At 41.6% G+C, this 12,585-nt stretch overlaps 1 protein-coding gene across 2 annotated transcripts in view; it reads right to left on the reverse strand.

Moving 5' to 3' along the window:
• LOC138372433 (uncharacterized) overlaps nt 1–11,162 on the reverse strand; it is a 289,657-nt gene extending 278,495 nt beyond the window's left edge. Inside the window, exons 1-2 of one of the 2 annotated variants that reach the window (XR_011230869.1) lie at nt 10,932–11,156; nt 1,231–1,301 (exon numbers count right to left, since the gene is read on the reverse strand). Coding sequence is in view for 1 of the 2 variants with exons in the window: in XM_069337918.1 (XP_069194019.1) it covers nt 1,231–1,236 (6 nt within the window). In the remaining variant the exon portion in view is untranslated. Of the gene's footprint in view, nt 1–1,230; nt 1,302–10,931 lie in introns of both variants that reach the window. The other variant, XM_069337918.1, reaches the window with a different exon arrangement.
• Between the last annotated feature and the right edge of the window lie 1,423 nt (nt 11,163–12,585).

Raw genomic sequence — 12,585 nt, forward strand, 5'->3', positions numbered from 1 at the left:
ATAAAAAGGACATTATGAGTGCCAAAGTGGCAAAAGGAGTATCAACAATCACGAAACAAAGACCACAAATACTTGAGGAAGTGGAAAAGTTGTTATTAATTTGGATACACAACAAGGAGTTAGCAAGTGATAGTGTTTCGGAGGCCATCATTTGTGAGAAAGCCAGAGTATTGCATGAAGAACTTGTAAAGAAAACCCCTGGAACGAGTGCAGAAAGAGACTTTAAGGCAAGCAGAGGATGGTTTGAGAAATTTAGAAAAAGAAGCAGTATTCATAGTGTTGTGAGGCATGGGGAGGCAGCCAGCTCAGACAAACCAGCCGCTGAGAAATTTATTGAAGAATTTAAGGAGTTTGCAGAGGCTGAGGGTTACCTACCGCAACAGGTGTTTAATTGTGATGAAACAGGACTGTTCTCGAAAAGATTGCCTAAGAGGACATATTTTACCAAGGAGGAAAAATCCTTGCCCGGACACAAGCCTATGAAAGATAGGTTTACGCTTGTGCTGTGTTCAAATGCGAGTGGCGATTTGAAAATTAAACCCTTGCTAGTGTATCATTCTGAAAATCCAAGGGTTTTCAAACAGTATAAAGTGCAGAAAACCCAAATGTGTGTGATGTGGAGGGCTAATAATAAGGCATGGGTGACTAGGATTTTTTTTACGGAGTGGGTGAATGAAGTGATGTGCCCTGCCATAGAAAAATATCTGCAGGAGAAACATTTGCCACTCAAGGCCCTGCTTCACCTCGACAATGCTCCTGCTCATCCTCCAGGCTTGGAAGATGATTTGTTGCCCAGATACAATAAATTTCTCACAGTAAAGTTCCTTCCGCCTAACACCACTCCTCTAATTCAGCCTATGAACCAGAAAATCATAGCGAATTTTAAGAAACTTTATGAAAGGGCACTTTTCCAGAAATGTTTTGAAGTGACTGAAGCCACAAACTTCACCCTCAAAGAGTTGTGGAAACACCATTTTAACATTTGTAGTGCTTTAGAACTCGTTGACAAAGCCTGGCAAGAAGTGACTCAAAGAACCCTGATCTCTGGCTGGAAAAAATTGTGGCCTGAATGTGTGACAGAACAAGACTCAAGACGTGACAGGACAAGACCAGCATTAATACACTAGTTAATGAAAATATCTTGATTAATACACTCACATTCACTGGTTATTGACATCAACATGATAAACACACACACTGGTAGTACAGTCAGAATAAAATTGTCCTTACCATCATTAATGGGCAGAAGTTGTGTTTGCTATCGTCCTGGGTAGCCGAGCAGAGACTGGAAGCAGTATTACCTATTAAGGCAAAATAAAACAAATTTAAGGTTTCTATGACTAAATTTTTCCCACCAAAACATAGTAAATGTTTAGAAAAATTAAATAACTTTTTGTAGGTATTGTGCTTTGAGCAAAAGTAAGGAGGATGGGCAGGAGTAAGGAGGGTGGGCAGGAGTAAGGAGGGTGGGCAGGAGTAAGGAGGGTGGGCAGGAGTAAGAAGGATGGGCAGGAGTAAGAAGGGTGGGCAGGAGTAAGAAGGATGGGCAGGAGTAAGGAGGATGGGCAGGAGCAAGGAGGGTGGGAAGGAGTAAGGAGGGTGGGCAGGAGTAAGGAGGGTGGGAAGGAGTAAGGAGGGTGGGCAGGAGTATGGAGGGTGGGAAGGAGTAAGGAGGGTGGGCAGGAGTAAGGAGGGTGGGAAGGAGTAAGGAGGGTGGGCAGGAGTAAGAAGGATGGGCAGGAGTAAGAAGGATGGGCAGGAGTAAGAAGGGTGGGCAGGAGTAAGAAGGATGGGCAGGAGTAAGGAGGATGGGCAGGAGCAAGGAGGGTGGGAAGGAGTAAGGAGGGTGGGCAGGAGTAAGGAGGGTGGGAAGGAGTAAGGAGGGTGGGCAGGAGTATGGAGGGTGGGAAGGAGTAAGGAGGGTGGGCAGGAGTAAGGAGGGTGGGAAGGAGTAAGGAGGGTGGGCAGGAGTAAGAAGGATGGGCAGGAGTAAGGAGGATGGGCAGGAGTAAGGAGGGTGGGCAGGAGTAAGAAGGATGGGCAGGAGTAAGGAGGGTGGGCAGGAGTAAGGAGGGTGGGCAGGAGTAAGGAGGATGGGCAGGAGTAAGGAGGATGGGCAGGAGTAAGGAGGGTGGGCAGGAGTAAGGAGGGTGGGCAGGAGTAAGGAGGGTGGGCAGGAGTAAGGAGGGTGGGCAGGAGTAAGGAGGATGGGCAGGAGTAAGGAGGGTGGGCAGGAGTAAGGAGGATGGGCAGGAGTAAGGAGGATGGGCAGGAGTAAGGAGGGTGGGCAGGAGTAAGGAGGGTGGGCAGGAGTAAGGAGGATGGGCAGGAGTAAGGAGGGTGGGCAGGAGTAAGGAGAATGGGCAGGAGTAAGGAGGGTGGGCAGGAGTAAGGAGGGTGGGCAGGAGTAAGGAGGATGGGCAGGAGTAAGGAGGGTGGGCAGGAGTAAGGAGGGTGGGCAGGAGTAAGGAGGATGGGCAGGAGTAAGGAGGGTGGGCAGGAGTAAGAAGGGTGGGCAGGAGTAAGGAGGGTGGGCAGGAGTAAGGAGGGTGGGCAGGAGTAAGGAGGGTGGGCAGGAGTAAGAAGGATGGGCAGGAGTAAGGAGGGTGGGCAGGAGTAAGGAGGGTGGGCAGGAGTAAGGAGGGTGGGCAGGAGTAAGGAGGTGGGCAGGAGTAAGGAGGGTGGGCAGGAGTAAGGAGGGTGGGCAGGAGTAAGGAGGGTGGGCAGGAAGTGGGTATGGGCGGGTTCTCGGCTGCCTCCCCTCCCTCTCTGACAGCCTACGTAATACAAACCACGTGCATTAACCCTTAAGCTGCTATAGCCTGGGCTGGGCAAAAAATATTTTAATTATGTGAAAATTAATATTAAATGCTAAACAAATCTCCAACTTATTGGCATAAGCATCATGAAAGTTTCATTCCAATATTTTCAAAATGTATTTAAGACCATTTTTTTTTAAAAAGGAGAACATTTTGTTGATAAGGAGAACAGCTCCTATTAACTGGAACTGAGGGATAATGCAGTAATAAAGAGATGCAAACACCTGTCCAATGTACAAAGAAGAAGAATAGTAGCAAGAAGTGTCCACAAAGTGGATATACAGCTGGTGTCTGTATAGCATTGCTGAGTAATACATCATAATACCAATAATAATGAGTATGTTATCATGCTCTATTTTGTTATATATCATAAAAATGTTAATATCTGTTACTGTCACCAATATCCAAAAAATATATATATTTTTTTTGTCTCCTTTGTTTATTATCTCATTTTGATGTAACCTCTACATCCTGGAGAGTGCATACCCATCCCTAACTATGTCAAGATAGAATGAAATTGGTCACCAAATGATTCAGTCACAACTGGCAGAACTTGGGACTTTGAATTTTTTTTGACCGAGTTTTTCACAGATTTCAAATTCTATTTTCTTTGTCTCTTTGGGCGGTTTTGATGATCAGGACTTTATCACTTTAATAAAGTACAGTAGCACCTCGATTAACGAGCGGCTGTATCTACGATCATTTCAAGTAACGAGCGAGCCACTCACAGCAAATTTGTCTCTATTGACGAGCTTCACCTCTATTAACGAGCAAAACCACATGGTGCTTCCTAGCGTCTCGCGGGTTCTTGCAAATTCTCGGACGCCTCCGACACCAGTGTTGCTGTTGTATCGCGCACGACAAGCATCCCTCTGCATTTATTTGCGCTTTTCTTTCGGTATTTTGTGGTTTTGTGACTACAATTTGTAACGCAAGATGTCATCAAAGAAGCTGCTTGCTAAAGATAGTGTTGTCAAGAGGAAGAAAGACACAATTACTGTGGATTTGAAGAAGAAAATAATAGCAAAGCATGAGCGTGGTGTCTGTGTGAATGATCTCACAAGGAAGTATGGCAGGTCCTCATCAACAATTTGCACCATTAGTAAGGAGATGAGGAGGTAAGGGAGGATGCTGCCTCTTCCAGTGAGATCAGGGAAGTGTTGGGAATGTTTGAAAAGGTGACTGCATTCTTGGAAAAGCTGCCCTGATAAAGCAGTGACAACCCGGTGTGTGAACATGTTTAATAACAATTTGCTGACTCGTTTTAGGAACATCCTAAAACAAAGACAAAAGCAATTGTTAATAGATACGTTCTTTGGAAAAGTAGAGAAAAGAAGAGCCAGTGATAGTGAACCACAAACCAGTCCCAGTGGGGAGAAATTCCCGAGAGAGCCCCCCTGATTCAGAGGTGGATTCTCCTTCCACACCATAACCCCTCTCCTCCTTCCCACCTCTCCATCGTCTCATTCAAGCCAGCAACGACTCTTCATAAGGTAAACATGAAAATAGTGCAACAAAACATTCATAAATATATGTGCAGTATTATATTTACATTATAAAATGTCATACAAGTATGGATATTTTTGTGAGTGGAACGGATTAAATTTATTTCCTTTATTTTATATGGGGAAATTTGTTTCTTAAGATGAGTTTTCCATATAACGAGCTCGGTGCCAGAAAGGATTAAACTCGTTAATCGAGGTGCCACCATATACATTTTTATCCCCTAAATCATTATAATTTTCCCTATACAGTATTTAGTTTTTTTTTGGGGGGGGTATTTTTTCTTGACATCATTCCAACACATATTGACCTACAACTTTCACATATTCGAGTACGAATGCCAAACAACGTTTATTAAAACATATATGTAAATTAATGAATTAGAACTACCTTATTCATTGTCGATAACTTTAACTTCAGTTATCTCTAAAACTTTGAGTCAGCTTCAAAAAATTCGGTTTCTGACCGATTCTCACCATTTTTACAAATAATGTGCACAGTTGTCTGTTCTACAATCCTATTAGAATGGATTTTTCACAAACCCTGAACATTTGTAGTTATCAATTTTTTTTCTAAATTTGGCACATAATTCAAATGCCACATTGATGATATTTTTTTACAGTAAACTAAACTGAAAACATATATTCTAAATCTATGAAAATGAAGATCATATACTATTCTGAAAGCATAATAACACCAAATGAACAATTGGTGATAGTTTATATTTTTGCAGCTGATCTCAATATCTGAAGTTTTCAATATTCAATTTTATAATTATTTTTTATTTTCTTACTTTACAAGTTACGTTTGTGATCATTTAGACAAAGTTGCAGGATTTGCTAGTATGCACAAAAAATTGGAAAGCATTAGAGCAAATTTGAGAAATTGAACTTTACCATCAGGTCCTGTCGTATATGTATGCCATGCACAGCTTAAGGGTTAATACAGAACTGTACTGTATAAAATGCATAAAACTTCAAAACTAACAATATTTCTCTAATTATAACAATAATAATATTTTAAATAAAACAATTTGTAACAGTCAATATGTACATTAAATTTTGAGTATGCCTATAAAATAAGCACAGGTCATGTTAATGCGTTGGGCCTGGATGAGATGGCTGGCACCATGTGCTTCTCCTCTTCCTGGGGTAAAAACGTCGGGCTCGCGTGCGAAGGATATTTGTGATAAATTTGAACAATTTTTACTGTTTGAACACATTTAATCTGTCAAGATGTCTCAGAGCAGCATTCATGGTATTGAAGGTATAAAACAAAAGAGAAAACATTTGTCAATTGATCAGAAAGTTGACTTGACAGAGAAAGCAGAGCGTGGATACTCTGTCACTCAACTCGCCCAAGAATTCAACATCGGTAAAGCTACAATTTGTGATATAAAAAAGCAGAAGGATAATATTAAGAAATTCTTTGCTCAAACTCAAGCAATAGGCAACAGGAAAACAATGAAACCTGCTAAGTATATGGATTTAGACTCGTCTGTATTTAAATGGTTTACACAGCATCGTGCAAAAGGAATTCCTGTTTGAGTTGATTCTATTAGAAATGCAGCTGAAAGACTTGCTGTAAAGTTAAACATAGACAATTTCAAGGCTTGTATTGAATAAGTATGTCGATTTAAAGAGAGGTATGGCATCATTAACAAGAAAAATTGTGGCGAGGCATTAAGTGCAGATGTTGGAAGTGCTAATGCATATAAGCATAAACTTTCTCAGCACATGATATCTAATAATCTAAGCTGGTTTTAAGTGTACAATGCAGATGTAACAGGCTTTAACTGGAAATGCCTTCAAAGAAACATCTTGGCCTTCAGGCTTGAGAAGAGAATTCCTGGTTGCAAGGTAAAGAAGGAAAGAATTTCAGCATTATTGTGCTGTAACGCAGATGGCAGTCACCGAACAAAGTACGCAATTGTTGGGAAATCTGCCAACCCAAAAGCATTGAAAAACTGCATGAACAGACTACCTGTCATCTACTACAACACAAAAAATGCCTGGTTCACACAGATTACTTTTGAGGATTGGTTCCAGAATCACTTTTGTAAAGAAGTAAAAAAGCAGCAGATATGAATTCTGCAGGATGAATTCTGCAGGATGTGCAGAATTCATCCTGCTGAGGTAAAGGCAATGTTGTTGACAGATAATGCCCCAGCTCACCCCATTGCTAAATTAACATCGCCTGATGGCAAAATAACATGTATGGCTTTACCACCAAACACTACATCTGTAATACAGCCCATGGATTAGGGGTTATCTATGCTCTCAAAGGCTTTATAAAAGAGCTATGAATTCAGATATTATGGAAGTTCTGCTTTCTGAGGAAGACGAGATGCCTAATAAGGATACGAAGGCTAGTAGAACACTAGAAAATTTCAAGAAATATTCAATTAAAGATGCAATTTACAACTAGGCCAAGGCATGGAGCGAGTTGAAGGTCACCACATTAAAGAATGCATGGAATAAAATTCTGAGTCTGGTACCTGGTTAGAATAAAGATGTAGATGACTATGATTTTGAGGGCTTTGATAATGCGATTTTTGAGACATTCAGAGATGCAGGTGAGGAAGATTTGCAACTTTCTGATGTGAATGAGTGGTTAGGTAATGATGCTGATGATCCAGGTTATGGTGAATTAACTGATGATGAGATTATCCAGTGTGTTACTGGTAATAATGATGAAGATGTGGAAGAGGAAGATGATAGTGTGTTACCTATTCCATATGCTGCATCATTGCAAAAGGTTAATGATCTGCTTGATTTGGTTATTGTAACTGATAATGAAGAGCTGACAGATTATTACCTGCACCTAAAGGACATGAAAGATATTATAATGAAGCTCACAACAAAGAAACAATCTAAGATTCCAAAGTTTTTGGTATGATTTCACAGTAGGCCTACAGGACCAGCACCCAGCAATAGCAAGGACTCACCTTCTGAGGATGCCCAGGTAACTGGACCAGCACCCAGCACTAGCAAGGACTCACCTTCTGCTGATGCTCAGGCAACTGGACCAGCACCCAGCACTAGCAAGGACTCACCTTCTGCTGATGCTCAGGCAACTGGACCAGCACCCAGCACTAGCAAGGACACACCTTCTGCTGATGCTCAGGCAACTGGACTAGCACCCAGCACTAGCAAGGACACACCTTCTGCTGATGCTCAGGCAACTGGACCTAACACCCAACACTAGCAAGGACACACCTTCTGCTGATGCTCAGGCAACTGGACCTAGCACCCAGCACTAGCAAGGACACACCTTCTGCTGATGCTCAGGCAACTGGACCAGCACCCAGCACTAGCAAAGACACACCTTCTGCTGATGCTCAGGCAACTGGACCAGCACCCAGCACTAGCAAGGACACACCTTCTGCTGATGCTCAGGCAACTGGACCAGCACCCAGCACTAGCAAAGACACACCTTCTGCTGATGCTCAGGCAACTGGACCAGCACCCAGCACTAGCAAGGACACACCTTCTGCTGATGCTCAGGCAACTGGACCAGCACCCAGCACTAGCAAAGACACACCTTCTGCTGATGCTCAGGCAACTGGACCAGCACCCAGCACTAACAAAGACACACCTTCTGCTGATGCCCAGGCAACTGGACCAGCACCCAGCACTAGCAAGGACACACCTTCTGCTGATGCTCAGGCAACTAGACCAGCACCCAGCACTAGCCATAACTTACCTGGGAGTGCCAATTGAGCTGTACAGCACAGTTCTAATGACATTAAATGTACAAAGTGTAGTTTGTATGATATAAGTGTACTGCAGTAGTGTGATTCTAGTGGTCTGTACTTTATGTACAGACTGTAGAGTATAATGTACATTTGTTAGAAAAGTTACTGTTCTTTAAACAATTTATATTCATGTGTGTGGCACTCTCAGGATATTAAGGCTAACAAAGTTTGCACTACAAAACTCAACTGGTAGGGTAAGTACAGTACTGTATCGTGCAATATCAATTTATTTCATTGCAATTCAAATTCTTTGTTATTTAAATTTTTCATAAGGCAAATGTGGACTGGCATATGCATTAATGTGATTGCATTTTTTTGGGGAGGGTGGGGGGTGGGGGGGGGGGAAGGGAGTTGCTGGGGCCGAACGGATGGAATGAATTCCACACTGGAATGAATTGGCTATGCCCCATATAGTTCATTCAAGCGAGTACACACATTTAATTTCTACATTTACTATCTACATTTAATGCCATCTAATTTCATGCATTTCTTTGATAAAGTGTTTACTCGTGTCCTTTATGATCTTGGTTATTTGAAACTGTTGGCCAAATTAACCTTAAATTATAGTATGTTACTCTATGTTCTGATATGTTCAAAGAAACTGTTATGAGGAATAGTTCACTTGCTTTTCTAAATTACACCTTGTATTTCCATTCTATAATTAATGTAAATAAACTACTGTACTGTTGCTAGAACTACTGACTCCATAATGTAATAGTCTATGCTTGTCATCCTTAAGTATCACCTTCTTTGTATTCATTTTTTATTTTCCTTGAACATTCTCATTTTGTTAGCTTACTTCTCTAATAGTATTAAGTGTTTTATCCCGTCACAACTTTAATTAAAAAATTTCTATATTATTATTAATTTTGCCCGAAACGCTTTGCGTAATAGTGGCTTCATTAGTATGTGTAACTTCTGTTCCTTCAATTGAACAATATTCTTATGTTCTTTGTACACACAATCTTTTGAATAAATAATATTATTATTATTATTATTTACACAGAAAATCACACTAAAGTGATATACATCAATGAGAAAATTCCCTCGGGCTGTGAGATGATGCAAACCTGCAATGTTTGCGTCACCTCACAGCCTCAGTGGATTGTTCATTGATGTATATCACCTTAGTGTGATTTTCTGTGTATCTGAAGTTGTGCATACAGTGTTGAACTACAGTACTTTATCCTTCACCTGAGTGCTTGGGGTCTTACATAAAACTTGGACTGGCTTCAGGACTGTGATATCAGGATATCACAGACTTCCTGTGATATCAGTAGAAATCCGATTGTAATTAAGTCAGTGGTGGTACAGTAGTAGAGTATGCGGCTGGCAATGCCTTGGTCATGGGTTTGCAACACCACACAGTCCCAGTGGAATTTCTCATTATTATTATTATTATAAAAGTTATCATTATTCGATAGGCCAATGTCCACACCCCAACAATGCCATTGGCATATAATTTACCCCAACAATTCTACTGGCCTACATCTACACCTCCAACAATTCCATAGTCCTATTTCCATACCCCAACATTTTTGTTGAAGAAAAAAAAAATGCTGTTTGTTGACCAACTTGTATATTGGCTATTTTCTACCATGTCCCCCCCTTTTTTCATCTTTTATTATTTTTATTTTTTTTCTTTCAATGCAATTATACTTTAAGCTCAATTACTATTAAGTTTTAGTCTAAGTGTTTTTTTTCCCCACCTCACCTTGCCCGAAACGCTATGCGTACTAGTGGCTTTAGGTATTGTATGTACTACCTCTATCTTTAAATCAAACAGAATGTTTGTACTGTAACTCTGCAACTATGTATATACTTTTCCTAAATAATTTTTTATTATTTTTATTATTACCAATTGTATGTTGGGGGTGTAAGACAATGTTGGAGCAGACAATGGTGGAGCAGAAAGCTCAGTACTCACTTGTCCCCTTCAGAGCAGGAGAGATTGCTGAAATAGAGGGAATACAGAGAACATATACGGCACGCATCGTTGAGATAAAACACCTAAATTATTGGGATCGTCTCAAAGCTCTCCGAATGTGCTCTCTAGAAAGGAGACGAGAGAGATACCAAATAATATACACATGGAAAATACTGGAGGGCCACGTCCCAAATCTACACAGTAAAATAACAACGTACTGGAGTGAATGATATGGAAGAAAATGCAGGATTGAACCAGTGAAGAGCAGAGGTGCCATAGGCACAATCAGAGAACATAAGAACATAAGAGCAAAGGCAACTGCAGACGGCCTATTGGCCCATACGAGGAAGCTCCTATCTATAACCACCCAATCCCACTCATTTACATGTAAACCCGCGCTTGAAACAATCGAGGGACCCCACCTCCACCACGTTACGCGGTAATTGGTTCCACAAATCAACAATCAACAACCCTGTTACCGAACCAGTATTTACCCAAGTCTTTCCTAAATCTAAATTTATCCAATTTATACCCATTGTTTCGTGTTCTGTCTTGTGCTGATACTTTTAATACCCTATTAATATCCCCTTTGTTGTGTCCATTCATTCACTTGTAAACCTCTATCATGTCACCCCTAACTCTTCGCTGTATAAACATCAGAGGTCCACGGTTGTTCAACGTTCTCCCAGTGACTATAAGAAATATTGCCGGAACAACCGTGGACATCTTCAAGAGAAAACTGGACTGTTTTCTAAGAGAAGTTCCGGATCAGCCGGGCTGTGGTGGGTATGTGGCCCTGCGGGCCGCTCCAAGCAACAGCCTGGTGGACCAAACTCTCACAAGTCGAGCCTTTCCTCGGGCCGGGCTTGGGAGGTAGAAGAACTCCCAGAACCCCATCAACCAGGTAATGCACTCAAGTACTTACGGAGGATGATGAGAGTGCGAGGAACAAGGTGGTCAGGTGGAGCCAGTGACTCCTTCCTTCAACAGTTTTGTCTCTCCCTCGTGGTATATCCTCAATGTCTTCAGTGGTGTGGCCTCACCACACACTTACACTGTCACAAGTGTCCTGAGAGTACTGTGGGAGGGACAATTTGGCGGGTATTGTGGACACAGGTCTTTAAGACAGGCGAACTTCACGAGTCTTGGACACGTCGTTGCAACCCGTTCTCGCAAATTTAATAAGTCAATATTGACTTATTAAATATGTGCATAGGTGACATACTTAACATAATAGATACCCTTAAAAAGATTCATAGAAAACACCGACCTTACCTAACCTTGTTAGTATCTTAAGATAAGCATCTTATTGCTTCGTAATTACAATTATTACCTAACCTATAATAGGTATAGGTTAACTAATAATTGTAATTACGAAGCAATAAGATGCCTATCTTAAGATACTAACAAGGTTAGGTAAGGTCGGTGTTTTCTATGAATCTTTTTAGGGGTATCTATTATGTTTAGTATATCACCTATGCACGTAGTTAATAAGTCAATATTGACTTTACGAATTTGCGAGAACGGGTTGGTCTATAGCAGCCTTTGTTGTGATGACGTCACTCGCTCGCTCGCTTACCCGCCACGGTGCTCTTCCCATTTTCTTTGGTTACTGATCTTTGCCGACCTTTAATTTACTTGAGAGCCACTAATATTGGTGGCCTCAACGAGGACAGGAAGTTGGCGGCTTGTCAAAGGTCCTACCCATTTGCCTGGACGATCTTTTCTATCTGTATTTTAAAACCCAGTAGAGTTTTGGCGTTTACCTTACCTACATTTTGGCGGGTAGGCTGTTCCACGGGTTTACCACCATACGGGAGAAAAAGCATCTCCTGTTTTCTGTCCTACATTGTGGCTTGTTGAGCTTGAACCCGTTGCTCCTCGTTCGTGTTACATCTGACCTTTTGAAGAAAGTGTCCGGATCGACATCGTCCAAATTGTTGAGTATTTTAAGTGTTTCGATGAGCTCCGCCCTGTCATGCCTGGTTTGCAGTGTTGTTTGGCCAGTGGCCCTCAACCCTTCCTGATACGAGAGATGACTAAGCTCTGGTATGATTTTTGTTGCCCGGTGTTGCATCTTCTCCAGAGCAGCTATGTCTTTCTGAAGATAAGATCTCAATGCCTGTATGCAGTAATACAGGCGGGGGCGCACTACAGACTTATACAATTGAAGGACTACTTTAGTTTCCTTGAAGGTAACGGCACGCTTGATTATTCCCAAGGTTTGGTTCACTTTTTTTACTGCAGCTCCCACTTGTTGTGCAACTTTTAGTGAATGGTGGATTCTGATTCCAATGTCGCATTCTTCATCTATCTGTTGTAAGGTAGTGTGGGCAATTTGGTAGTTGTGACGTGGAATGTTATGCCCTACAGGCAAGGTCTTGCATTTATCGACATTAAAGAGCATTTGCCAGTCATCTGACCATTGGTGGAGTTCATGTAGATCTCTTTGTAAGGTCTCAATATCACTTTCACTTCCTTCTTTATCATAGATCTTAGTGTCATCTGCAAATGTGTCATCTGCCCAACATTCCATCTCCCAGGATGAACAGGACAGCAAAAGCTGCTTGACTATGTTA

The sequence above is a fragment of the Procambarus clarkii genome, chromosome 38 (genome assembly GCF_040958095.1).
Source record: "Procambarus clarkii isolate CNS0578487 chromosome 38, FALCON_Pclarkii_2.0, whole genome shotgun sequence".
NCBI classification, from domain to species: domain Eukaryota; kingdom Metazoa; phylum Arthropoda; class Malacostraca; order Decapoda; family Cambaridae; genus Procambarus; species Procambarus clarkii.